At 35.8% G+C, this 26178-nt stretch overlaps 2 protein-coding genes across 2 annotated transcripts in view; one reads left to right on the top strand and one right to left on the bottom strand.

Annotated features, from left to right (window-relative positions):
- Positions 1 to 1086: 1086 nt before the first annotated feature.
- LOC110019338 (tryptophan aminotransferase-related protein 2-like) lies at positions 1087 to 9413 on the bottom strand. The gene is made up of 4 exons (XM_020716969.1): positions 9240 to 9413; positions 8298 to 8616; positions 1849 to 2431; positions 1087 to 1479 (listed from the first exon to the last, which is right to left on the bottom strand). Exons 1-4 carry the CDS (start codon positions 9290 to 9292, stop codon positions 1289 to 1291), a joined length of 1146 nt encoding a protein of 381 aa, XP_020572628.1. The 5' UTR covers positions 9293 to 9413; the 3' UTR covers positions 1087 to 1288.
- A 9762-nt stretch (positions 9414 to 19175) lies between these two features.
- The window catches only part of LOC110019333 (protein SLOW GREEN 1, chloroplastic), an 18476-nt gene continuing 11473 nt past the window's right edge, over positions 19176 to 26178 (top strand). Inside the window, exon 1 of the mRNA XM_020716964.1 lies at positions 19176 to 19823. Coding sequence (XP_020572623.1) covers positions 19206 to 19823 — 618 coding nt within the window. The 5' untranslated portion in view covers positions 19176 to 19205. The remainder of the gene's footprint in view (positions 19824 to 26178) is intronic.

Raw genomic sequence — 26178 nt, 5'->3', positions numbered from 1 at the left:
GCGGCCAGATATATATATATAGATAGATATTGCTTGTGTTCATAAGAAGAATATATTATTTACTAATAATTTTTACAATTGCCGAGATAGTTAACTAAAATAGCTGATAGGTTTTCTCATAGAAACTTCCATTTATGAAAAGATGTATATTTATGAGTATATACAACTCAATTAAAATATGCTTACTTATTTGACACTTAAACTTAAATGTTTAGGATATGTTTGGGGCAGCTTGTGCGTTTCAGAATAAACAACTTATCCTGAAACGTGGCCAACGGGTCGACCGCGGGGGTCGACTTGCGGCCTGCGTTTAGTGTAAAAAACTCAAATGCGGCACGCTACGTTTTCAAAAACGCGCAATGCGTAAATCAAACGGGTAGGCGGCGTTTTCAAAAACGCCGCCGCACTTATACACTGCCCCAAACTGTTTTGTTTAATCTGCAAAGTGGATGTTTATTTATGGTGAACTCATGATGTTTGGGGCATCCTTACATCATCCGGCTACCTATCTTATCTTATGCTTATGCTTGTTTTGCATGCAAACCACCCATTTCGTATGTATTTACATATTTAACCACTAAACTTTTAATTTTACATCCTTATCCCTTAAATCTTTCATATCACATCAAAATGAGAAGAATTTAGAAGTATTCATGTGCTCCTGAGGACTGATTTGTTTCACATAAGTAAACTTTTGCAGTTATGCGGCTGTTGGAAGCATTTAGAGCTTAGCTTACTTGATTAAGCTAACACCAAAAAATAATAATAATAATAATAATAATAAAGGAAGAGAGAACAAACTAAAAGTGTGTAGTCAAAGTTTTAGGGTATGTGTGGGTCAACTACAGTTGATTGAAGAAGCAACTATAAAACTGTTGAAGAATAAATTATTTTTTAAAAAGTTATGCTAGCTATTATAAGTTTATTTTATTTCAAAAAGTTAGACCATAACTTTTTAGCAGCTGTCGCGTTTTAACAACTTAGATTGAAAAAATTAGCTTTCTAACACAACAATTTCACAAACAAAATTTTGGTGAATGTCTGAAAAGTAAAACAAGCAAAAAGCTGTCCTAAACGGACCCTTCGTAAACATCCACTAGAAAATATATATCAATCTTACTAATTGATAAAAAAATACATGAATTTAAAAACACGTGCATGGTGCGCATGCAAGCAGACAGTATCATTGCTTATTATAAATGATAAAAAAGATAATTTGTTGCCATATTATTACATTCAAACGAAATTCAATAAACTAATTAATTGAATAAAATGGCAAAATTAATAATTAAGAGATTGATGACAACCGTTCGATGAAGACATCGAACGTCTTCTGTCGTTCCAACAAGCTGATCCTCACATACTTATCGGTCGTCCCGAAATTCCTCCCGCCGCGAGCTTCGATGCTATGTTCTGTTTTGAGATAGCTCGCTATGTCCTCAATGTCTTGATTTCCTTCATATTTCAGCCACGCAAAAGCTGAATCCAACAAAAGCATTAACTTAAAATATTTATCTCTAAATAAATATGAGCACCTATGATCATGAGAATTCAAGATCAACAATTGTAGGGTCTGTTTGAGCCAGCTGTAGTTGTTTAAATAAACAATGTTATGAAGCTGTTGTTCAAAATATTGTGGTGGCTATTATAATTTTTTCTTAAAAGTACACCACAAATTTCTGACAGGTATTGATTGAAACTTCATTTGCGATGGCAACTTTTCATATGAATTCAACAAATTTAGCCCAAAAATTAATTTGAAGTCTAACTCGAGTCAAAATCAGATCCAAATAAACAAGTCGGGCTACGAGCCAAAACTTTGAAAGGAAAATAGGAGCAAAGACATACCAGGCAAATGTGTGGCTTCCTCCCTTAAGAACCCACAGTAACTCGGCGGCGGGTACTCCAGCAATCCAAACGCGCCCTTCGCCTTAACGACTTCTCTAACCCGTTCCCATCGCTCCGCCATCATCTTCCTTCCAAAGTGAAAAAGCTTGCAAGCGCCTCCGCTCTCATACCCATTAGACACCGCCCTCAGAATCGCGGCAGCGCGGTGCTGGGAGTCCTTAGACACGCCTATAGTCCCGAGCTCGACGAACTTCACCATTCTTCTCGCCAAATCGGCATCTTTCACTAGCGCCCAGCCAAGCCGGCAGCCTGCATGGCCGGTGCACTTGGAGATGGTGAAGAGCATGATATCGTGGTCGGCTGCTTTTGTGATGGGCGTGTACTGCGGCCAGTAGTAGGCGAGGTCGTGGATGTTGTTGGAGTTCTGGTTGAGGAGGACCGGGTTGTTTAAGCGGCCGTCGGGGTTGTTTGGGGAGCAGATTGCTTCGTTGTGAGGGGTGGAGGGGTGGGGAGTGAATGTGTTGGCGTCGCCGCCCCATTTGTAGAGGGTGGATTTGAGGAAGTCTGCTGCTGCGGGGTAACCCTGTTCATGACCATGCATTTCGATTGTAAATGATATGGATAATTTTAGTGGTATAAATGTAAGAAAATGTAGTTTAGGTGTTAGATATGTAAATAAATAAAATTGGTTGGCATGTATGTAAATTGAATTCCTAATGTTTTTGATGTGATATGAGTGATTTGGGTGGTACAAATGTAAATAAAATAGAGTTTAGGCGTTAGATATGTAAATTACATAAAGTAGGTGGAATAAAAGAAAAAAAAAATTACAATTTTCGGCTTAGGCAGGTTCTTGTCGGTTCAATCCGATTCGATGCGGGGGTAGTTTTTAAGCCAATCAGAACTAGACCACCAGTGGGTTCACGGTTGAACCGGCCGGTTCGGTCCTGTTTTCCAAACACTGGTATTTTGATGATAAGTTTATTTATAATGATGGTAAAATGTAATTATTTTGATGAGTAAATAAAATGTTTATTGGAATAAAATGATATGGATGATTTTGAGTGGTGCTAAGCTATCATCTTACTATTTCTTGTATTCATAGGCTAATAAAAATGGTAGCTCGCTGCTTGGATGGTCCACACAATATTGAATGACCTCAATAATAAGGTAAAATATTAGACTACATGTATTCTAACCTTTGATGACCATCTACAGTAACATTTAAAGGAGGAGCCAAATATATTATGACATTCATTAATGATTTCTCTAGAATTTTTTTGGTGTTCTTCTTGAAGCAGAAGAGATATGCTTTAACTAAATCTAAGGAATGCAAGATCATGACTGAGAAGAAGAATAAAAAACATATCAAACTTCTTTGCATTGATAATGGGTTGAAGTTTATTTCAGGAGAATTTAATATCTTTTTCAAATTAGAAGAAATTATGAGAAACTTTAGTCTAACACATTTCTCAATAAATGGTGCGACGGAGTGAATGAACAAGACTAAATGGAGAAGGTTCGTTGCACACTCTGTAATATCAAGCTACCAATCTTATTTTAAGTGAAGTTTCTTCTACAATTTACTACTTTGCGAATCGCTTTCCTTTTTTTTGTGACAAGAAAACTCCTTTAGGGAATTGGTCAGGTAAACTTGCATATTACTTTTATTTAAGAATTTTTTGTTGTATAGTATATGCTCATATTAATAATGATAAATTATAAATGTTGGTATCAATTTTTGATTTCATAAATACTGAATGCGCTTGTGATGTTATGGGAGCATATGATGCTCACGCGTGCCATCCTGTAGCTCAAGGAATCCATCAGAGCATTAATAGAAGCACATCATCTTTGGACTAGGGTTACCCAGTTCTAGTCGTGCTTGATAGCGACTAACACTAATCCATAATGATTCTCCCATTCTATGGCAAGCCAAATGATCATTTTGAGGCCTATGTGGTCCGATCCAGTCATGGAAAGCTTTTCATGTCGTGAAATGAGCTTAACAAACTCCCGAGGAGGGAAAACAATGACTCATAAGGGTCTGGTATGACTATGCTCAAATCAAATGTGGCCACACCTAACTCCTCCCGGGGGCTACCTTTAGTGTAGCCATGCCCGAATACGATGTTACCACGCTGCAAGACAAAGCCCACAACATAATTATGCCATGGGATGGCGTGGACACGTCGGACCTCCTAGCAGTTGTGCTAAGGCTGCCTTCGGCATAGTCACGCCCAAAAGCAACGTGATTGTGTTGCAAGTCAGTGAGGTTGCAGTAATTATTCTTCAAAGTTTGTATGACCACGTTGACTTTGTGGGCAGAGCGGTGTGACCACGCCAGAGCTCGGCATGGCCACGTTGACCCACCTAGGTTTCAAAATTTGGCCTTGATGGCCCTAGGAAAGCATGGCACCTAGGCCTGAAATTACAGAGATCTCCTTGGGCTTAAGGAGATGTGCTTGGGAGAATGTAACGACTGTGGGTTTAGCCACATTTAGCATGTTTTAAATGCCCTTTATTAGCCATATTTGGCCTAATTAAAGTAGCACTTTTGGGACTTGATTGGTTGAGCTGGTTTAAGCTCCATCTCCTCCTCATTTCAGACTTAGGCTGGTTAGGAGAGCTTGGGAGAGCACAAGAGAGAGCTTCATCTTCCTATAGGAGAACTTAGAGGTGCCATGGAGAATATCTCTTTGATCAAAAGGATTTTAGGAAGGTTCTTCATCTTCCTCAAGGAGAGAGCTGAGGAGTTGTTCCCCTTCTTCTTCTTCTTCTTCTTCTTCTTCTTCTTCTCTTTTTTCCTCACCTTTTTCTTTCTCCACCATTCTTTGAGTGTGTGAGAAGATCTTTTTGAGGAGGAGTGTGGCTAGCAAAGAGTGAGGTGTCTCTTCTCCTACTTTAAAGAAGAGCTTTATCCTAGCTTGGGGAAGGATCACCGGAGCATTTGTGAACCTCGTCAGAGCTTTGTTATCTCTCCCACCATGAGGAGAGCTTCTTCATCCCTTAGAGAAGGAGTGGAGCAAACCTCACCAGAGCTTCACCGGAACCTTGATAGAGTTTACTCTTCTCTCCTAATGATAGGAGAGCTTCATCGCACTAAAAGAAACACATCCACAACCTTCGTATTGGTGAGATTCTCTAAAACCCTCGTGTTTTCTTTCTAGCTAGTCCCAGGAGTAAATTTTGCTACGTGTTTGTGGGTTTGGTCGCCAACACGAGGCAAACCTGACTAACAACCCATTATAATCCAACTCAATCACTTGCTTTTAGTGAGGAGAAAAAAAAATTAACTCTTTAGCCATCATTAATAATATAGGAATTCTTTTTTAGTTATTCCTAGATGGTCCTCTTTGGCTTCGTGAATGGTAACCCAAATTGAACATCTCTTTGATCTCAAATGAGCTCAACTTGAACTCTAACTCTTAAATGATCTCAAAATGAGTCTAATTATTAGTTTACTTTGAAATCAAGGGAGCCTAAATATAATCTAAGAAAAATGAGATTTATATTAACTAATAGAGGCCTTATAGGATCCCTAGAATGAATAACTCCAAAATTAGGTTTAATATCCTATGACACTTCATAGTCACTTTATACTCTTCTTCTAACTCCCCTCTAAGCTTAAGAGGTTTGTTCAACCATATTTATCTAAGTTAACTTTAATTGATTTATGGAAAACACCAAATTCCATTATCCTTTACCTTAAATGCATGTTGAAAGATCATTGAGGATCAAACTTTATCCTATTTCAAGCTTATTTCAATATATAAAATGGCTCACAAAACCCAAGCACGCCCTATTTGCCCTTATAGGGCAAATCTATGTGCAATCTCTCCTTCTTTCTCCCTATTTATCTCTCTCTCTACTTCTCCCTCACTGTTCCTACCACTCTAATCATTGGCATGCCTCGTTGAACAATTTTGAATTCAACAAATTAATAGCCTTAATAACTCTACATTTGCATATAATTAGAATTCATATTTTTAAAATTTTTTTGGCAGATTAGCTAGCTATCATTTTTAGGCTAGACATATGTCTAATAGAGTTTATTTAGATTCATTTATAGGATACTTTGAAATTTGTAAATCCTATTGTACCATGTCAAACTAAGTTTAAGTCCACTGCATATTAGTGGCTCTTACCTTAGTTCTTGGATTGGAGGGAACTCATCTTGCATTTCCAAGACATAAATCTTTATTTTTTAGGCTCTTTCATAATCTAATGTTGTAGGATTTTTAGTTTAAAACTTTTAACAAAATAAATGACCTAAATAAAATTAAATCCCAATAAAAAATTATAAAGTTTAATTGTAGGATAATTTGAAGCATTATAAAGACTTTTAGCATCCACTGTTTTCTGTCCTTAATTCATTGTCTTTTGAAAATAATGACTCCAAAATTGATCATATCTCAATAAAAGACTCCAAAGTGAACACACTTAAAAATAAAATATTAAAATATATAGGCACACGAGTGACACTACTTTAATAAAGAATTTTCTTAATGGAAAATCTCTCTTTGGATGTAAGTAGTTACATGGAATTACCACTATAGGGAATCTATACATAAGATTAAAATAAAGCATTTCTAACCCAAATTGGGTATAAAAACAATATCTAACACCATAAACTTTGAGCCTTGAATCATTATTACATTATTAGATTCACTTTTGATAATATTTTAATTTTTTGAGATAATATATTATTAGCAATATTGTATTTGATCCTAAATAAGAAAATTTAACATATATGTGATCAACTACACCCTTCCAACGTCAACAATTAATTGGCTCCTAAGCGCAAAAGTCTACTACCTAAGCGCCTAGTTCTTAATTCATGGGAGTTTTTATGCTTTAATATGATGTTTTAGAACCTAGACTAGATGTTTGAATACTTTACTATCAAATTTTGGAGGCAATTACAACATTTGTTATTAGATTTGGCATTTTGGTTTCTACTTATCTATTTGTTGTTGGGAAAAGTTTTGGTGCCTGAGTAACTTGATTGTGCATCTAGGTGTTGGTTTTCTTTTCCCGACAATTTGATTGGGTGCCTATGCATTGGGTGTGACACCTTGGTGCATAGTTAGGTATATAGACTTTTTTTATGCTCCAAATCACACTGATTGCATACCAATTCAAATAGATATATTTAATGCATGAACATGTATGTATTCTCTTGGATTTTTCTTAATATTGTCGCTCACCTGTAAGGTTAAAAAAAGAATATATTAATATAGCGGAATTCATTGAATCTTATGCATATAGAGATAAAAAGATTGGCTTAAGGTGGGATAATTAAAAGTAAATTTTATGGTTATTGATTATAATGATTGATTTTTCTAAACATCAACTTATTTGTCCCTTCTACAAGAATATATTGGTCATTTGGTTAATTAAGCTAGATTGGTGAATTGATCAAGCCTTGCTTGATTGATCGAGTTCTAGTTCAATCACTTTCAGAGGCAATTAGGGATAAATAATCTTCTCTATAAAATCTTTCTTCAATTGGAGCTTGTCCTTTTTATGTCTTCTTACCATGGAAAAAAAAAAAGCAACACTCGAAGGATTCCTTTAGAGTGGAAAAATGCTTATTCTCGTCCATAAAAGAAAGATTTTGTAGATATAAAGTTAGAAAACACGGTGAATGATAAAAGAGAAAACTTTATGAGGCCTTAATGAGTTTAATATTCACAGGTTTGTCATAATGTAAACTTGTATGAATTGGAAAAATCAATAAAACCAATAAAAAAGTACATTACAATGCATCAAGTTGGAATATTTTATTTTATTTTATTTGGGATATCATTAAAGAAATGTGTAATTAATGAACTAAAGGTACATTCAAATTCATTTATAAGGCCTAGTTGAATTGATTTTGCTTATCTATGCGAGTTAAGTCCAAGGCATATTGGTCTATTAAAAAGTGTCACCACATCGAGGTTGTCAAGAAAATTTTATCAAAGCTATCAAACCAAGCATGATAAAGCTTTGGGCAAACCAAGCATCATAGTTATTCACTGCCTCATCTAAGGTACTTGACATTAAGGCAACTTGGTAGGGTTGTCGAAGAGACTCTTCAACACTTAGCAAAATTGATGAAGTTGATCAATGGCTACACTCATATTTCCCCTATAAGTAGAATTCAAACCCAAAATTTTGTGAAAGGATTGTTATGCAATTATATTAGTGTAGCATTTCTTTTAGAGGTGTACTTCAACTTTGAGGTTATAAGTAAGTGGACAAAGTGTGCATCTGAATGACTTTAATAATTTAACACTCAAAATAACTAAATAAAATTATCATTTTTCTTTCTATTTCAATTAACAAAATAAGCTATATGATGGAAATAAATGCGACTCAATTAATTCATCCAATTTAAATTTTTTAGGAGTTGTGCATTATAGCTAAACGCTAGTTTTTTATAGGCATCATTACTACATTACCGAGTAATAGGGCGCAGCGGACACGACGGGCATGGGGCCGCTAGTCCCTGTCAAGCCTGGTTGAGTGGAGAGGGCGAAAAGGGCGGCCTGAAAGAGCTGTGAGGAGCCATTTCCGATGACAATGTGGCGGCTTTCATCAGCAGTAGCATTGCCGACGATTCTATGAATTCGACGGATCTCTGTTTCAAACACAGGTAGGAGAAACCAACAGAGATTGTTCCTATCTGAAAAGTAGCTCATGTTCTCCCATCCCTCAATTTTTAAATAAGCCCCTTCTCCAGACTCCCTCCAAAAGCTTTCATATGCTGTCGGATCACCACTGCCACAAAATAAAAATTACAAAAATTAAAAAAATAAAAATAAAGCTTCCATTATATATTTCATTAGCTATTTAGCATTTTTGATTATTTTTTAATCGTGATATATTGGCCTGCTACATGAACCAAAATCATGTCTTGTTATGTTTGGCTGCATCTGAATTTAAGTTAAAATAAGAATTTATTAAATCCAACAAATCCGTTGTTCGTGCGATGGAGATGATTTTACGAGTGAGCGACCGTGAAAGAAATTTTTAAATCCGCCTCATAATCTGACTTATTAAATTCAAATTTAAGTCCTAAAAGAGATGAGACGGAACACGAAAAAATTCAATTTGATGGAGTTGTCCTTAATATAGATATATTTTTTTATTTTTGGTTGGATTTATGTCAAATCCTTGATTAAATCATATCTAGATTATGCCCGCTAAAATGACAAAATATTCCGTCCGAACGATCAATCACCGGCCGTTGTGTTGCCATACACATCATCGACGGGCAACGCAGCGATCAACAGTTTGCCGTCCGGACCTAACAAGATTGATTAAGAATAGTGCAAATATATGAAAAAGAAAAGTTACCGTTGTCATTATGATTATTATTATTCTGTGTAAAGCAAGCTTACTGATCGAGGTTGATGACCCGGTCCTTGGACTCTGCTGCACTGCTCGCCGCCATTGCACTGCTCGCCGCCGTGCTTCTCTGCAATCTAACTGAGAACTACTGCTCAGAACTCGGATGAAACTCTGATCAAAGTTTCGAGACGGTTACTTTTATCACCATGAGACGCCCTTCGGCTTCGGAGTTTGGCTCTGACTTATTCTTTCCAGTTAAAGGAGGAAAATAATTACTATGAAAATAAATAAATACAATATATATATATATATATATATATATATGAGATCTATGAAAGTATTGCATGTCGCCGGTCATGTAATATTGGAAAGGATAAATTTTTTAATGAAATTGGGTGGTCGAATGTGTTCTCACCTAGCCGAGTATTGGGACTTTTTCAATGAGTTGAACTAAATGTACATTCCTAAAACTAGCTGTCGAGTTTCTCGAATAACCATCAATTGTTGTGTTTGAGTTGAGGAAGAAAGACAAGGCAACTCGGTATGATAATTAGAGTGAATGCCTACAACTGGATCGGCGAGCCATACACAATAGTTTGTTCGTGATGATCGGTGCACGAGAGTGGAGCCTAGTTGGGAATAAGGGTCTGTTTGGGGCAGTTGCAGCTTAATGATAAGTTGTTGCGCAGAAACAAATGCGGATAAGCTGAATGTCAGTTTGTTTTTCGCAGTTTGAAAACAGTTGTGCTGCAGCTATTTCTGGACAAATGACTATTATGCCCCTGTATAGTAATGTTGCTTGTAATAAAACTGTTCATACCAATATATTTTATACTTTAAAAACAAAAATCGAGTGCAGAACATTACAAAGTAAAGATGGACACCTCACTTAATGATGAATAACATGATTATTAAAATTATGAAAAAAAAGTTATTAAAATAATAATTAATAATATGATTATATTATTTTTAAAATACAGACAATAGTACTCTAGAAAGCAGAATATCTTCCCATAGCCTCGATACCCAAAAAGTGGTGCTGACGCAGATGACAAACACCTAGTATGCGCGATATTAAAAATTGACACCATCAAAGGCCATAACCCCTATTCCAAAGCCTATAACACAAACTTAAGGAACCACCAAATTTCACTTGAAATAATAACAACCAATAATAGGGAAACACTCAAAACAACCCTATAGGTAATTGGTCTTCCCAAGGCAATCACCCCTAGAGCCAGCAATACTCACCATGATTCCAAGCTAACCCCCAACTTACCCAAAAGAAATCATCCATCGAGGAGCTAGTTATTCCATGAGGAGCATCTTACAAAGCCAAGTCGTAGCCATTAAAATCTTGGAAACTCAATGAACAACATACCCCCAGAAGCACTGCGTAACAAAAATGAGGTGAATCTGAAAGATCAAAACCTAAAGCAGTGTGAGGTAGTAGGAGTAAGGATTGTAGTACAAAAGGAAGCTAGCTATACGGATGATGGTACCTTCGTGAAGCCTAATTCGAGAAAAGTCTTCTTTATCATTTTGATTATCCTCATCGAGAAAATTCCACCTCCATTCCCTTAAAGGCTGCAAAAACCTAATAAGGCTCCTATGATTTTCACAATTCCCTATGTCATAGGAACTGAGTTTAAGGGAAATACACTATCTGACCTAGAAGCCAGTGTCAATCTCATGCTTCTGAACATTTTTAAACAATTTGGAAGATGAGAAATTAAGCCTGCCAATTTGACAATCTAGCTAGCAAATCAATATGTGGCACATCCTCTAGGAATAGGTGAAAATTTGCCTGTCACTGTGGATAGATTTACTTTTCCAGCTGATTTTGTGATCTTGGATCTAAAAGCTGATAAAGATATGCATGTGAATTTTAGGAGACCCCTTTTAGCCAATGACAGGGCTATTATTGACGTTCAGGAGGAGAAGACAATTCTGAGAAATAATGATCAAAAAGTTAAATTTAATGTTTTAAAATCATTGAACCTTCCCCAAACCTCTAGGAATGATTAGAACTAAAAAATGTAAACAGTGACTAGGGTAGTAAGAATCCAATCCGTTGAACCGATTGAGTTGAATCTGGAAGAGCAAATAACAATTGATGAATTTTTGAGAAATCTGACTAACAATAATATGACTCTTCCTGTAGGAGAAGCCTAACCACTAGCCCTAAACCTTTCAGGAGAGTACCTTAGTCTTCCTTAGGGAACCACTGAAGAATTCTGATTGAAAGTGAGAGGTTACTACAAAATCTCAACTAGTGAATATAACAAGATTGATATTTGTGGGATGAAGTTGAGAGCATAATGTTACTTGAGGATGAGAGAGAAAATCTAGGACAACTTGAATATGAGACGAGCAATCCAGGACAACTAAATTGGCAAATCGAGTCTAGAAACCTGGTATAAGATAATTTTTGAGACTTAATCTGGCTGAGGACGTTAAACCAAACACTACCTTGGGAGGCAACCCAAGTGTCATCCTATGTTTTGCTTTATTTGTAGCAAGATTTTTCTATTTCGTATTTTCATTTCAAAATTTCTATTGATATGAGTGTTTGTGTGTCGCAGAGTTATCGTTATTGATGTCTGGTACCTTTACGAAGTATATGGTCTATATGGGAGAGGGCGATGCTAAAATTTTTTTTTCATACTGAGGGTCGACGTGACCACGCCAGGTTTTTGTGTGACCACACTTACTAGCAACGTGGCCACGCTACTTTCGACCTTGACCAAATCACTTTTGGGCGTGACCACACCGCTCTTGTCCTATTTCAGGTAAGTCACAGGAAAGTTCAACGTGACCACGCCACAATCTAGAGTAACCATGCCGCCGCACAATAAAGAACCGAAACACCTTTATTTCGGCATTTCCCTCAACTTCTTAAATTAAGCACTTCCTCCACAGCTGCCCAAACTCTTAGATTGTCGGAAATAGAGCTTCTTTCACTAGATCTAGTCTCCATTTGGTAGATCAGAGTTGAAGCTCTAGGATGTGGCGATTTTTCATGCTTAAGCCCCATGTTTCTCCATGTTTTCCATTAGTCCCAAAATTTCACTCACATTTCTACAAATCTCTGTCGGCACTAAATTTTCATGACATTGAGTTGAAGTCCACTCATGATCTCTTATTTTTGGGCCAAAAACTTCACTTTTTTTTAGCAACTAGGCGGCTAAATCCAAAATATAGTTTATTTCCATGGCTCCTATGACCAAAGGGAAAGGGGATCAAGGTATGGCCGCACTACATTGTCAGTCATGCTGCTTCACAGTGGTCTAAAAATGTTTTAGTTCGGAAGAAGCTGATTCCAGAGCGGTCAATTTTATTAGGATGTGATTTCTATTAAAATTAATAGACGAGGGTGGATGAGTTTATGCTTTGCTGTCGGCTCCGCCATTGTCCCACTCGTCCATCAATTCTACACTAATGCGAATGAATCAGTGGACGAGCAAGACTTCGTGTAAGAAAAGCTTATCCCTTTTAATCCCCCCATCATAAATAGTCTTTTTGCCTCCATGACATTCTAACTATGATTTCGAACAGTTCATATCTCACGATTATCAGGAGATTATCACCTTCCTCACTGACGACACGAGTTAGTGGAATGTTCAATTTGGGAAAGAAGGAGAGACACATGAATTTCTCATTAACCTATTTAAATCCCATCTATGGATCTTGGCATTACTTCATTGTCGTCCATGTTCTACCTATCACCAGTCTCACTAATGTGACTAGGTATAGAGCCGTTCTGAACTTCTACATTCAAACGGACAGCTTTATAGATATAGGGATTGTCATCCACCAGCCTATAATGCACATTGTAAGTGGCCAAACCACTTTAGGTTTATGACACCGCTGCATCATTTATGTTATATGTTATAGAGAGGGGGTTGCTGGAGGGAGTGGAGATGAGATGTTAGCACCGCAGAAGTTGATCATCAGGACTGTTTTTTCTTCTGTTGGCTCTACACAAGGTTCATCCTGTCCTCGTGGCATCCTAACACTTCACATCGAGGCCCTTCAAGTGTCGAGATGATGAGACAGGTGAAGGACATGTCTCTGAAGATACATGACATCCGCATGTAGAAACATCACAATGTGGAGCACCAACAACGTCAATATGAATACTGTATTGATGCATTCAGGAGGTCCAGAGATCACTACCGTCAGTGACATTTTCGAATGTGCCACCCTTTGAACTTTATGTTTTGGAGGATGACGACATGGAGGAGACTAATAACGATTAGGCGATTCTAGCATTGTCATGTGCTTCCACTCAATGAGTGGCTTACATCGAATGGTGTGCTTGTACCTTCATTCCATAAGAGTGTAGTCTGGGTGGTCTTGTCAATGACTTAGGCAACTATTGCATTCTTGAGTGTCTTGTATTGTTTGTCTCTGTATTTTTTTCCTTGATGATATTACATGATAAGTTTTTTCGGAGTGGCTACTACACTGTTGTCTAGCTGTTGGTGTGAGCTCTAGTTTTCTTTGTGTGTTGTTATCCCTACTGATGGCTCTGACCAGATGCTTTGTACTTTCTTTTATTTTATATATAGTGAGATTTGTATTGCACTGTGTTTTCATAGCTGCTTTTGATATTTTTCCTTGCTGAGTTCTACACCGTACTTTCTATATTTTTCCTTGCTGAGTTCTACACCGTACTTTCTGGAATTCATGTGGACCATGCATTTACTCTTTTCTTGTACTTACCTGCTTTTTATTTTTATTGTGCCTTCATGTTATATATGTAATGAAAAAAAAGCAAGTTGGAAAAATGTATCTTTTTATGAACCTTAATGATAACTCACACAACTTGGCAGAGAATTAAAATTAAATCTAGCAACTTTCGTGAGGAATTCTTATTTATTTTAAACTATTTATCACAGTCTAGTAAAAATAGATAAATGTCATTTAGAAAATATTAACTTTAATGAGTTAATAATAAAATTCAGAACTTAACGATTTCAAACTTTAATTAAAAGAACTCATAGATTTTTAAAAATGTGTAATTTAAGTGTTAAATAACAAACCAAGAATGTTTTAATTTTTTTCAATTCATTTTAAATCAAGTTAACATTGTCTTAAATTTTAACTGAAAGATAACCTAACAGATGTGGCATTAAATTATCAAGCGTTGAGTTCTACTACTCAAGAAACACTGCCCTTCATCTTATTTAAAATAAAAAAGAAATAGTTGCTAATCAGCTCATACCGATGTTATATAGTAATTCATAGGAAAAATGAAAAAAAAAAAAGAAAAAAAACAAAAAAAGTAAAAATAAAGTCCCTGAGGAGATGCTTGAAGTTGACACAACAATTAATCAAAGAAAAAAATTAGAAGGGTGTCAAGTGAGACTTAAGTAACAAAGCTTTTATGTGATTATTTTCTAAAATCCCTTTTTAGTTATCTTCAAAGAAAATATTTAAGTACTGTTAAAATCCACTAAAATTCATTAAAAATATTCCGGGTTAGTGACAGAGGCTTAAATTACATCAATTTAATGATTTATAGGATTATTTTAAGGATAAGAATGAGGTGAATTAAGGAAAGATCAAGTTATTAACCATTTAAGTTAATTGATATAAAATGATATTTAAACACCTTTATTTAGCTTTGACAAACATATGTAAGAGTTAGAAACCTATAGGATTACCTATCATCTTCATTAAATCTAAACCGAATTATGTGATTATGAACAATTTCGAACGACGAAATTCAATGAAAAAATGACCTGAAGCAGCGTGACCAGCCCCCTATTGAACACCCATGGCGTGACCATGCCGGATCTGACATGACCACGCCCTTTGCAGAGTAGCGGCGTGATCATGCTGATCATGCATGGCGTGACCATGCCGGATCTGACATGACCACGCCAACCAGAAGCACTGTAGCGGCGTGATCATGTTGTAATCGTGCATGACCACAACACCGTCTTCATCATTATGACATGACCATGCCAGTTTTGGGCGTGACCTTGCCAACGAGCGGGAAAACACTTTAGGAAGGAAATTGGCTTGCCAAATCCATGGTTCTCGCTAGAATGATTTTTAGGGCTTCCTAGAGGTAATTCTGCATGAGAGAGGAGTTGGAGGCTACTGGAGGCAAGTGTTAGAGAGAATTTGAGAGCTTTCCTCATGATCTTCTTCCTCCTTTGATGGAAACCTTGAGAGGTGAGTTTTTCTTTTGTTTTGTGAGTTGTGAGAGATTTGTATGAGACGAAGGATTGTTGCCATTATGGAGATAACAAGTTATTGTAAGTATTACATGTTTTTGTTTTTTGCAATGAATTTTTACATAGTTTTCCTTACTATGATTTTCTAGATAATGCGTAGCTAGTTTCATTCTTCGTGTCTTTGTGATGTAGGGGTAGTGGATTTAATCGTTGTTTTTTCCGTAGTATTTTTCTATTAATATTTTTTGCATTTTCATGGTCTATATTTTTTGATTAACCTATGAACTTAATTTACTCTTAATTTAGCCAATTAGAATGTTAAAATATTTCATGAAGCTACGACCTCTAATCATTTTATTGTCGAAATGAAGGATTAGCCACATAATTCTGAGAGGATAGGCTTACTCCAATGGAGTTTTGCAATCGTCTCAAAGGATCAGAACAATTATACAGAATGTCATGAGGATTGAGGGAGTCAACATCAAGGATTATAGGCTTCTTTTAACCTAGATATATGCATAAGGAGTAATATATCCCTGATTGACAAAAATCACATAAGAAAACATTTAAGAAAGCTGCGATCACCACGAGGTAGGATTCATATCAATCTTGAAGGAACTCACAAATACTTTTCAGCTGCTTCTGTTCTACTGCTAACATTTTTCTCTATTTTATCTAGAATCTTAGGACTTATATTATCTTTGCATTCACACACTAAATTAGTAAAGTAGATATTTTTGCTGCACAAATAATTGTTAGAATTTTCTCGTGAGACTGATACACAGGCTCTTAAACCATATACTACTTGTCACGTGTACTTGCATTATCCGTCTGACTTCGCGGTAAGCTTCGACGCTTCAGGTTTGGGTTTTGGACAATGGGAAAATGGGAGAGAGGTGGGAGGGAAAGTTGCCGGTTTTTGTATATGGAGAAAAGTGAGATGAGAAGTGGTGCATGATATGGTGGAGAATAAAAGAAAGAAAAGAGAATGATAAAAGAATGAGAATAAGAAAATGAGAAAAGGAGGAGGATGGTTGTTTGACTAAGAGAAAAAGAAGCGAAGGTAAATGTAATAGCGCAAAAGAAGAGAGAGAAGAGTAGAAAGAAGAAGAGGAGAGAAGAAGACGAGAACGAGAAAAATGAGGATGTAGATGTGTTAGGGTTTGACCATGGGAATGTGAAGAAGAAGAGGAAGAGAGGGAGGGAAGAAAAGGAAAAAAAAACTTACAGTGGTGTGCGAAAGCGGACGAACACTAGAGAAGAAGACTGAGCGAAAGTGGTAGCGCTAAATTGGAAGACTAAATGAAGGCGAGGCAGGATAATTGGCCCAATTCTTTCTGTGTGGAAGCAAAGATGTCCATTTAAAGAGCAATGATGACATCATAGGCACACTACTCACTAACGTAATTACACCACCCACTTGGGCGGCAAGACGTAATTACGCCACCCACTCGGTGTAATTATGCTGGGGACTGTGCATATGAGTGGGTTATGGAGGCATCAAGGTTTTACCTGTTCAGTAGAAGAATGATTAAACGTACCTACGCCGATACTATCATAGTTACGCCGGCAATGGCGTAACTACGCCATAATATAGCGTAACTACACCGACAATAAATATTTTATATATATATATATATATATAACCGTTTTCCATCAATATATCATTGGGCGGGATAAGGAGACCATGATAGAGGATTTCATCATTTCTTTATTTATCACAAACTTCAACATATGTGGGCATAATTTTTCTTAATATTTCTATCATACTTTAAAGATTAGATCATTTTGACAAAGTTCTTATGTTGACTGAGACATAATATGAAAGATTGTGCTCTAAAACTTTCTAAAATATTTATTTGAATTTTATTTGAACTTCCTTTAAAGTATAAATAAACATTATTTGAATTTGTTTGGATTTTATTTGAATCATATTTGAACATGTTTGAGCCATGCTTAAACTTACTTAAACTATAATAAAATATTGTTCAAGGATATTCAAACTAATGTTAAATTTAAATCATTTTTTTTATTCATTTGATCAAGTCAAATTACATTTGAACATAGTTCAAATCATGATCAAACAACATGGTTTGAAGTAGCCGTATACTTATCAAATAATTGTTAAACATGGTTTAATATTGGTTCAAGCTTATGTTCATATAAATGTTATGATATATGCTCATCAATTGTTAGCCTCAAATTAACATTTTCTTGATCATTAATCAATTATTGTCAACATTGTTTAAACTTAATTCAAATAACATTTAACCATTCAATCATGATATGAACATGTTTTATTCTATGTTGGAATAAGTTTTGCTCAATGTTTGTAGGAAAGAAAATGATTTGTCCAATGTTTTTTTGAGTTTAGAGTTTAGAATGTAATAAAATACAAGAGTTTCATTGATTTATGAATTTTGGAATTTAGGAGCATTGATTTTACTTAGATTTAGATTTATTAATTCAAAAGGAAGGGATGTGAATTTAGCCCAGCGATTGTTAATCGCTCGAAAATTGGTTCGAGTTTTGGCACGGATCGAAATAAATGAGCTGAGCTTTGAGCTAAATTTTTAAATTGATTTTTTTTTTCAAGATGATTTCAAGCCGACTCTCGTCAGATTGAAATCAGGTCGTTAATAATCTTACTAATGTTAGAGCTGTGAATTTAGGAAATTTAGCTCGAAGAACGTTAATTGCTAGAAAATTGATTCAAATTTTTGTTCGGATCGAGATCAGATCAAAATAAATGAGCCGAGCTACGAGCTAAAAGCTTGGATCAAAATTTTTTGAGCCGATCTTAACTCGGCTCAAAATCGGAGCGTTAACAACTCTATCGAAAGGTTAATGAATTTATAAATTTACTAATTCTACTTCGACTACATTCGAGTAAAAAACCAACATTTTCATATGTTTTGGAGTTGTTTGAGATCAATTTTTATTTTTTTGTTTATTGTTCTTGAAAAAAAAAGGAAACAAACAAAAAAAGAACAATGTTTCCTTATCTATTTTTTATTTATTTTTTGTTTTTTTAGGAACACTTTATTTTTAAAATACTCAAAACAAAAAAAAAATATTTTTTTTCCACATTCGCATAAAAACCAACATTTTCGTATGTTTTTGGGCTATTTGAGATCAATTTTTATTTTTTTGTTTTTTGTTCTTGGAAAAAAAGGAAACAAACAAAAAAAAAAACAATGTTTCCTTAACTGTTTTTTATTTTTTTTTTGTTTTTTTAGGAACACTATTTTTAAAATACTCAAAACAGAAAAAATAATTTTTTTGCCGAGTCCCGCCACCTGCCCTGACGACCGCCGCACGCCGCTTGCTGCGCCATTTGCCATCAATTGCCAGTCAGCCCGCCACCCATCGTTGGTCATCGCTCCTAGCTGTCTGCCGCCACCGCCCGCCCATAAGTAATGCTTTATGTTGGGTGGAACAAAGATGACATATATGCCATAGCAGCCCGCCACCCATCGTTGGTCATCGCTCCTAGCTATCTGCCGCCACCGCCCGCCCATAGGTAATGCTTTTTGTTGGGTGGAACAAAGATGACATATATGCCATAAACTGTAGAGCTTAATACTGAAGTGTATGTCAACCTAACTGTTTTATAAAAAATATAAATTTCTCTTAAAAAAATAAAAAAAAACTAATTAAATCTATTTTATATTTTTGAAAATATATAATGTTACGATTTATATATTTTTAAAAATTAACGGATAATAAATAAATAAATATAAAATAGACTAAAAATAAAAATAAAAATAAAAAGCAAAATGCGATCATTCCCAGAAGAGGCCTTGCAGGGTTTTAACACAACCCATGGCCGCTTTCTCCATCCCCGTGGTCCATCCAAATCTGCTACCATCCGACAAAATCAAAACCTCTATTCGATTCCATGTCCTCTGTCCCGTTTCAGTATCGACATCTTCTCTCCCAAAGAATTACTTATCACATTCACCGAACCCGAAAGTTCTCGCTGTACATAAAACACAACCAACCTTCTTCAAAACTTTCAGAGATGGAGCGGCGGTGTTACTCCTCGGTTCCTTTCTTTTATTGGGTAGGTACGGCAGGAGACCTTCTTTGGCCCTCTCTGATCCTCTCAAGAGCAACATTTCTGACTGTTTGGAAGAGAAAATCGAAACCCAGAAGAAAAAGGAACGGGATGATGACGACGACGAGTTATATGCTAGGCTTTTGGAGAGGGACCCTGCGGATGTTGATGCCCTAAAGTTGTGCCTGTATGCCGAAATGAAGAAGGGGAAGAGGGAGGAAGCCGTAAAGTATTTAGAGAGATTGATAGCTTTGGATCCGGATGAGGTTGAGTGGAGATTGTTGCATGCCTTATTGTATGAATTGATGGGGCATTTTGGAAAGGCAAAGAAGCTGTTCAAGGAGATCCTCAAAGAAAGGCCTTTGCTGGTCAAGGCTTTGTATGTAAGTTTGTTCTTATTTCATCAATCCCTATAACTTGGCCTGCGCTATGTTGCTTATGGTTGTAGTATGTTATTGAGTTGTGCATGATGCATCGCATAATTTGATAATTATGTTTCTGTGCAGGGTATAAATTTAACATTTTTGACCGAGTCATTGGAAAATGGGAATTTCATGTAGGGGCATTTACATATCTACTACACAATTCTTGATGTATTTACATTTTTAACACCGAAACATTGACATGTATACCGCTCAAATCTTTAACATCATAGGAAAAAAACCTGTATCACTATCTTTTTGAAAGTGAAATACACTTTTTCAAACATTAGTTTATAAAAACAAAGTATTTTGTTAGTGCAAATGTTAAACTATGAGTGTTATATATGTAAATTTATATAAAATGTGTGATATGTTTGTACATTCTACTTGAATCTAATATAATGTCTTGGCCTATTAGCTGAACCAATGTTTATGTTGGGGACCTCTTTGATGCATGCTGAATGTTCATTTCTATCATATGGGAATTATGTGGAAAGTTGGAAAGAGAGTCCTCTAGTTGTCATGCAGTGTTTTGTAAGTGATCTATTTGATTCAAATTTATTTGAGGCAATACCTTATCTCTATTTATAAGACACGATATCTCAGCATAACCCTAAGTAAATAGGAAGGATAAAGAGAGAGAAACTTTGAATGATTTTATTATTCATGTTAGAAGCTCGAAGCACTATATATGTCTTGCAGAAATGATTCTTTGGTTTATATTTGTAGAGCTTTTAGATGTTGCAGGAGAAGCTACACTTTAACCTAGAAAAAGAAACAAACAAATAAATACATGATATGACCACTATAGATACGTGGACATAGTTGTCATAATCCTAGTCTGTATACTCAAATCGCTTTCTTGGTGAGTACTGTGAACATTTTGTCGGCTAAATAGATAGCATTGCATCTCTGAATGAGCGAGTTTTTTTATTTCACACTAGAAAAGACTAGACAAGTGCCTTTGAGGCTAGTTAAATGCTTTATGAGCTTGGGCAAGTGTCCTCAAAGTTGGTTGAGTGTATTTTTAGATTGTATGGGTGCTTTTGAGCTTGAGCGAGTGAGTTTGAGTGCCATATACCTTGGGTGAGTGACTATGTGATGTTTATGTGCAACTCAGGTACTTACCAAGTCACTCTCCAGTGATATAGCATCACCATGAGTTGCATGGTTTGTAATGAGATGCTTATTGGACAAAGTGTAGAGAGGAAAATTCAACATTGGGTGAGTGAGGCCATTGACAAGGGAACGGCCTCACCTTGGAGCCTGTGAAGAAGTTTAAGACCTCTCGGTTAGATGTCTCCAAACGGCTTGCCACTTGAGAAGCTATTAGGGTCGAGCACTCCTCTCTTATGGTGGGTTTGATCTCATGAGTGCCGCCCTATAACATGGGCCGCACCTTTTACTCATCCTTCTAGGAAGAGCTAGGCACTGACTCTTCCCAAGATCTACCTTCTGCAGTGACAGTGCTCATGTGGTGATTTGGCAGGCTAGCTGCACTTTATGTTGCCATTATAGGAATTTATATCATAGGGTTGCCAAGTTTGAGGAGATTAAGAGGCAATGAGATCCTTCTCCAAGGAATATGACAACTTTCATGCCTCTAAGAAAGAGATTGGGGTGTTGAAGTCCAAATTTTTCAAGGACTCCCATTAATTGGAAAATGAGTGGGTGAGAAATACTTTGAGCTGCATACTTATCACTCTAGGGAGAAGGAACCTGGCGAATAGTTGGAAGAGTATAAGGAGAAGAAAACTCTGTGAGCCAATGATTGCATAGTGTGTTCATTTTTTTTTGAAATTAAGATAAACTCCAAGGTATTTGCAGCTTTCATGGGGTCATTTTTAAACAAAGAGATGCTCATTAAAAAGTATGAAGTTGTTTATTGCCTCCAAAAGCTAGTAACTTGCTTGGAACTTACTGACAAGTATTAAAATAAGTGCACTTTTTACTATTTGAAAACAAACAAGACTTTTGAGGGCATGTTAGACTTGTGCAAGCAATGCATGAGTTTTTTATTTTTTATTTGGTACTTGTAGCAAATAAAACAAAATTATCGAAAGTCATACAACATATGAATGAATATTTATTATTTATTTATACTAGTTTTTAGTCTCTATTTTTTTGGATCCAATATGTTATTTATTGAGTTGAGTTATGCTCCAGGCTTTTGATTAAATGACTAAACTACATGAGTTTTGGATGTTTGGGCGTGCACATATTCAGACGATGTGTAAATGCTTATTCCTTTTAAGTCTTATTCTTTTTCTCTTATACATCTTTTTGCAAGTCACCACCTTGAATGAGCCTGACATTTTGCAATAATTCAATTTTCAAGAGAGTAACCATTTAAACTCACCAAATAGAATGGATTTGTGTGCTACCTCAATATGAAGCTTTGTAGAGAACCTAGAGTTGGAGTTTAAAGCTAGTTTTATGCGAGAAGAGTTGGAGGCTTGATACTTGAGGTTTGATGAGTTGAGGCAATTTGATATTTTTCTTCAAAGAAGTAGACTCTTGTGCTTGTAAGCTTGGCCTTGAGTCAAGATCACAATGATCCCTAAACTCAAGTTATTTTAAACATCTTATACTTGCTCGAGACTTGAGTACTCTTCTTTTTGGTTCAAAAATTTCAAATATTATGCTTAGCATTTACTTAAGTTTGAGACCGGCCTATTCCAAACTTGGTCTCTTGTGTTGAGATCAAATTGCTACTCGCTATTTTATAAGTTCTTTTAATATTTTTATCTCGCTATGAAGAGATGATTTTCATTGGTGAGTAGGTGAGTTCCTTGATGCAAGCGAAAGGAAAAGGTAAAATCCATAATATTATGATTTAATTTTCCATCCTTCTCGCAAAAGATTGAATTTCTTGCATTTATTGGGAAACTAATTTTATTTTCTTCAAAGTATATTATAGGATGAAATTAAAATAAGCAATGATTTTTTAATCTCATAAGTAGGACAGCTTTAGAATATTTCCATTCTAGGTACTTAGTAGCTCTCTCCTCATGTGTGTCTGCAACTAATAAGATCCAGGGTTGATTTGCTTTAAAATAGGGTAAGATTCATCTTAGGTAGAGCCTAGTTTTCGAAGTAATGATTTTTGAGCTGCCACATTCACTTAAACACTTGATACTCGGGGTGAAAGGCCTTCTTTTGACTCATATGCTGTAATATTTCATCATCTTTCTTATGATATTTTTCCAGTTATTTTGATTCCTATGATCATACCTCCTCTAATAAATTTAGATTTTTTTTCATGCATTCCTTGTTCCTTTCTTTCCATTTTGATATCTCTATCTTTTCGAAATTTACGTGTTTACCACCCGCCGACTATGTAAGTTGTACTTGATTAAATGTTTGGTTTTCTTGCAAACAAAAGATGTTTGGCCGTTTGGGCTACTGTAGAGAATGCTGTAGTTCTTAGGAACCATAAAACGAATGGTAGCATTTCAAACCACCTATCTTTGGCTCTTGCAACTTTCTTCCTCAGACATTTAGTATCAGCTTGTTTCTTGCTCGTAGCAACCTGTTAGTTTCCTTAAAATATTGCATTGCATTACAGGGGTAAAAGATTACAAAACGCAATACAAAGCATGCTATCAATTATTTACAAAGCGGGCCCTATCACTAATGGAAGAAGCATCATCCCTTATAGTAGGAACAAAAGTGCTGATATTCTTCATGTTTACAAATAAATGAACTATCTAAAGCAAGGCGAGCATATATGCGGGCTACTTTGCTGAACTCCCTATGTATAAATAAAAAAACTTTGCATGTGTAATTAGGTTGTGGTCAAACCTGCTCTATAGTGGGTACTTTTATTGTGCCATTAATATTAATCATTTTATGGTTCACTTTTTATGAAATCTCCATCTTTAGACTATTTTTTAATATCATTTGAAGTAAATTTGACGTGTTATACAATTTTTAACATGGTTTTTTTTGTTGCAGTTAATGGAGTTGGAATCATGGTTTTTTGTGTTTGTTTATGTGTATCTCAATGTAGAATTGTTTTTGAAAACTTTTGATCCTGAGTGATATTGTATCAGTTTTTCTTACAAGGAGAAATAAGTATAGAAATGGAAAGGATATGGTATTTATAAAGAGAAGAGAAACATGATTGATTTATGTGAACGATAAGAATATGTGGATTTATGTTTGCATCCCCATGTAAAGAATAAATCTTGATTCCTTGATACTTTTCAGAGAATATATATGTATTCTTGAGTAAGCCATTGAGATTTGAGATAATGATTTCTAAGTTTTTATTGACTTGTGATTAATTGTATTTGCAAGACCAAATGACATTATGGGGAAACAATTGCAATTCAAACCTTTTAGTGATATATTTACGAAGAAAAAGTGATTGATTAAAGACAAATTTGCAATTTTAAAATAAGGAGTGGGTGTATATCCAATTTGGATATATGAGAGATTTATTTCCCGAGAATTAAGGAAACAATTCAATATTCTTTCTCGACTTTCTCCACTTTTTTAATGGTTGAGCATCCTTAAGGAGGATCTAGGAGAACTATACAACCGAAAAGTAACCAATCAAATCATCACAAATTGGATGGCTTAGAATTCTACTAATCCGTAGAAGTTTTTCCAAGATGAGCCAAGTAGACACCAAGTCAAGATCGCAAACGACCAGACATGGCTTTGAATGACTGAGGCAAGGAGAATTGATCCGCATCTGAGCTCGAGCAACTAAGGCCGACCAAGGCCAACTGACCGAAGCTAACCAAGACTGACTGATCAAGGCTGACCGATCGAGGCTGACCGATCGAGGCTTGATGATCAAGGCCAAATGATTGAATTCGAATGACCAAGATTGGGAAAATGAAGTCGAGCAATCAGAATCGAGCGTCTAAAGGGTTCATATAAAGTTGAATTCTTTGAGTCTCCAGCTGAGATAAGGGTTAGGATTATAAAAATTTAGGGGATTCTTATGTCTCGTCTCAAGTAAGATGAGCCTAAATTAGTCATTTTATGAGAAGCAACCATTAAGTAGGGATTCCTTCTCTGAGATTTCGGAAAACCTAAAGATTGTTCTGATCTTACATCTCTTGGTCCACCATCATCTAGCTTTTCCTCCATACCTGCTTGTTGACCTTACTTTTGGTTGAGGTCTAGAAATTTCTTTAGTAGCCTAGGTCTAGCCATAGGACTTTCCTACTGACTAGTCTTAGAAAGCTAGAAAATGTACCCTCACCATTAGAAACTCAAAACTCTTCTCTTTACTCAACTTGAAGTTCCACATATTGGTCCTAACCTCTAATATTTAGAAGGTAAGATCATTATGAGGGAACTCAAGGAGAGTTCCTATAGGGCTACTTGGCCTTAGAATTGACCTTGGGTGTTGGTTTGGAGCTAAGGTATACAATACCCTCACAATTCCCTCATAATACCCTCACCATACCCTCACAATATCCTAGCTAAGACCAATACATAAGGACCCAAAATGGGGATTTCATTGATCCATGGTTCATTTAGAATGGATATCTATCCAATTCTACTTAAAATGCTCATCTTTGTTCTTTTGCTCCAGACACCCCCAAGTTACATAACTGCCATTGGGACCCCAATTTTGGCCAAAAATGGCCAAATTACCAAAATGCCCCTCCATGGCCAAAAATCCAAAAATTTCACAAATTCCCAAAAAATCCCAATAAATTTAAAATATTCCCAATTTCATTTTGTCTAACTACACCATGGTCTAATTTGGTCAATTTGACCATCTTTGACCAAAACCCCCAATTTGGTCCTTAAAGGCTTAATTCAAAACTCTTTTTAACCCAAAATCCACCAAATTCACTACCAAATTGATTTCAAAATAACTTTCATCCTTCATGAAAGTTGTTCATCATGATGTTTTAAATCAAATACAACAATAAATTTGGAGTTAGCCCATGGCTAGCCCAAGTTTAACCCAAACCTAGCTCAACATGCTAAAATGGGTCAAAAATCACAAAATCCACAAAATTGGTTAACCAATTGACCTCAAAATGACTTTCATCCTTCATGAAAATTGTTCCTCATGGTATCCTACACCAAATAAAATATTCAATTGAGCCAATTGACATGGATAAACAAACCTAAACCCATTTTTGGTCATATTAGCCCATGACCAAAATATAATGAAAATCAAACTTGGTATTCCCAATCAAGCTTAACCTTAGCTAAACTCTAGACCTTAGAGTTAAGTTAAGTTAACCATGGGTTAGCCATGATATTTATCCCTTAGGTAAGTATTTTTTTTATTAAAGGATAAGTTTCATGCAAATTACTCACTAACACTTGGCAATTT

Source organism: Phalaenopsis equestris, unplaced genomic scaffold (genome assembly GCF_001263595.1).
Source record: "Phalaenopsis equestris unplaced genomic scaffold, ASM126359v1 Scaffold000054, whole genome shotgun sequence".
NCBI lineage: Eukaryota > Viridiplantae > Streptophyta > Magnoliopsida > Asparagales > Orchidaceae > Phalaenopsis > Phalaenopsis equestris.
This window is presented reverse-complemented; position numbering and strand designations above follow the sequence as displayed.

Coding starts and splice junctions, on each gene's coding strand:
- LOC110019338 (XM_020716969.1), bottom strand. CDS start 9,292: ATGGCGGCGAGCAGTGCAGCAGAGTCCAAGGACCGGGTCATCAACCTC. Junction 8,617..9,239: donor CGGGTCATCAACCTCGATCA/GTAAGCTTGCTT, acceptor ATTTTGTGGCAG/TGGTGATCCGACAGCATATG. Junction 2,432..8,297: donor CCGCTGCGCCCTATTACTCG/GTAATGTAGTAA, acceptor GGTCATGAACAG/GGTTACCCCGCAGCAGCAGA.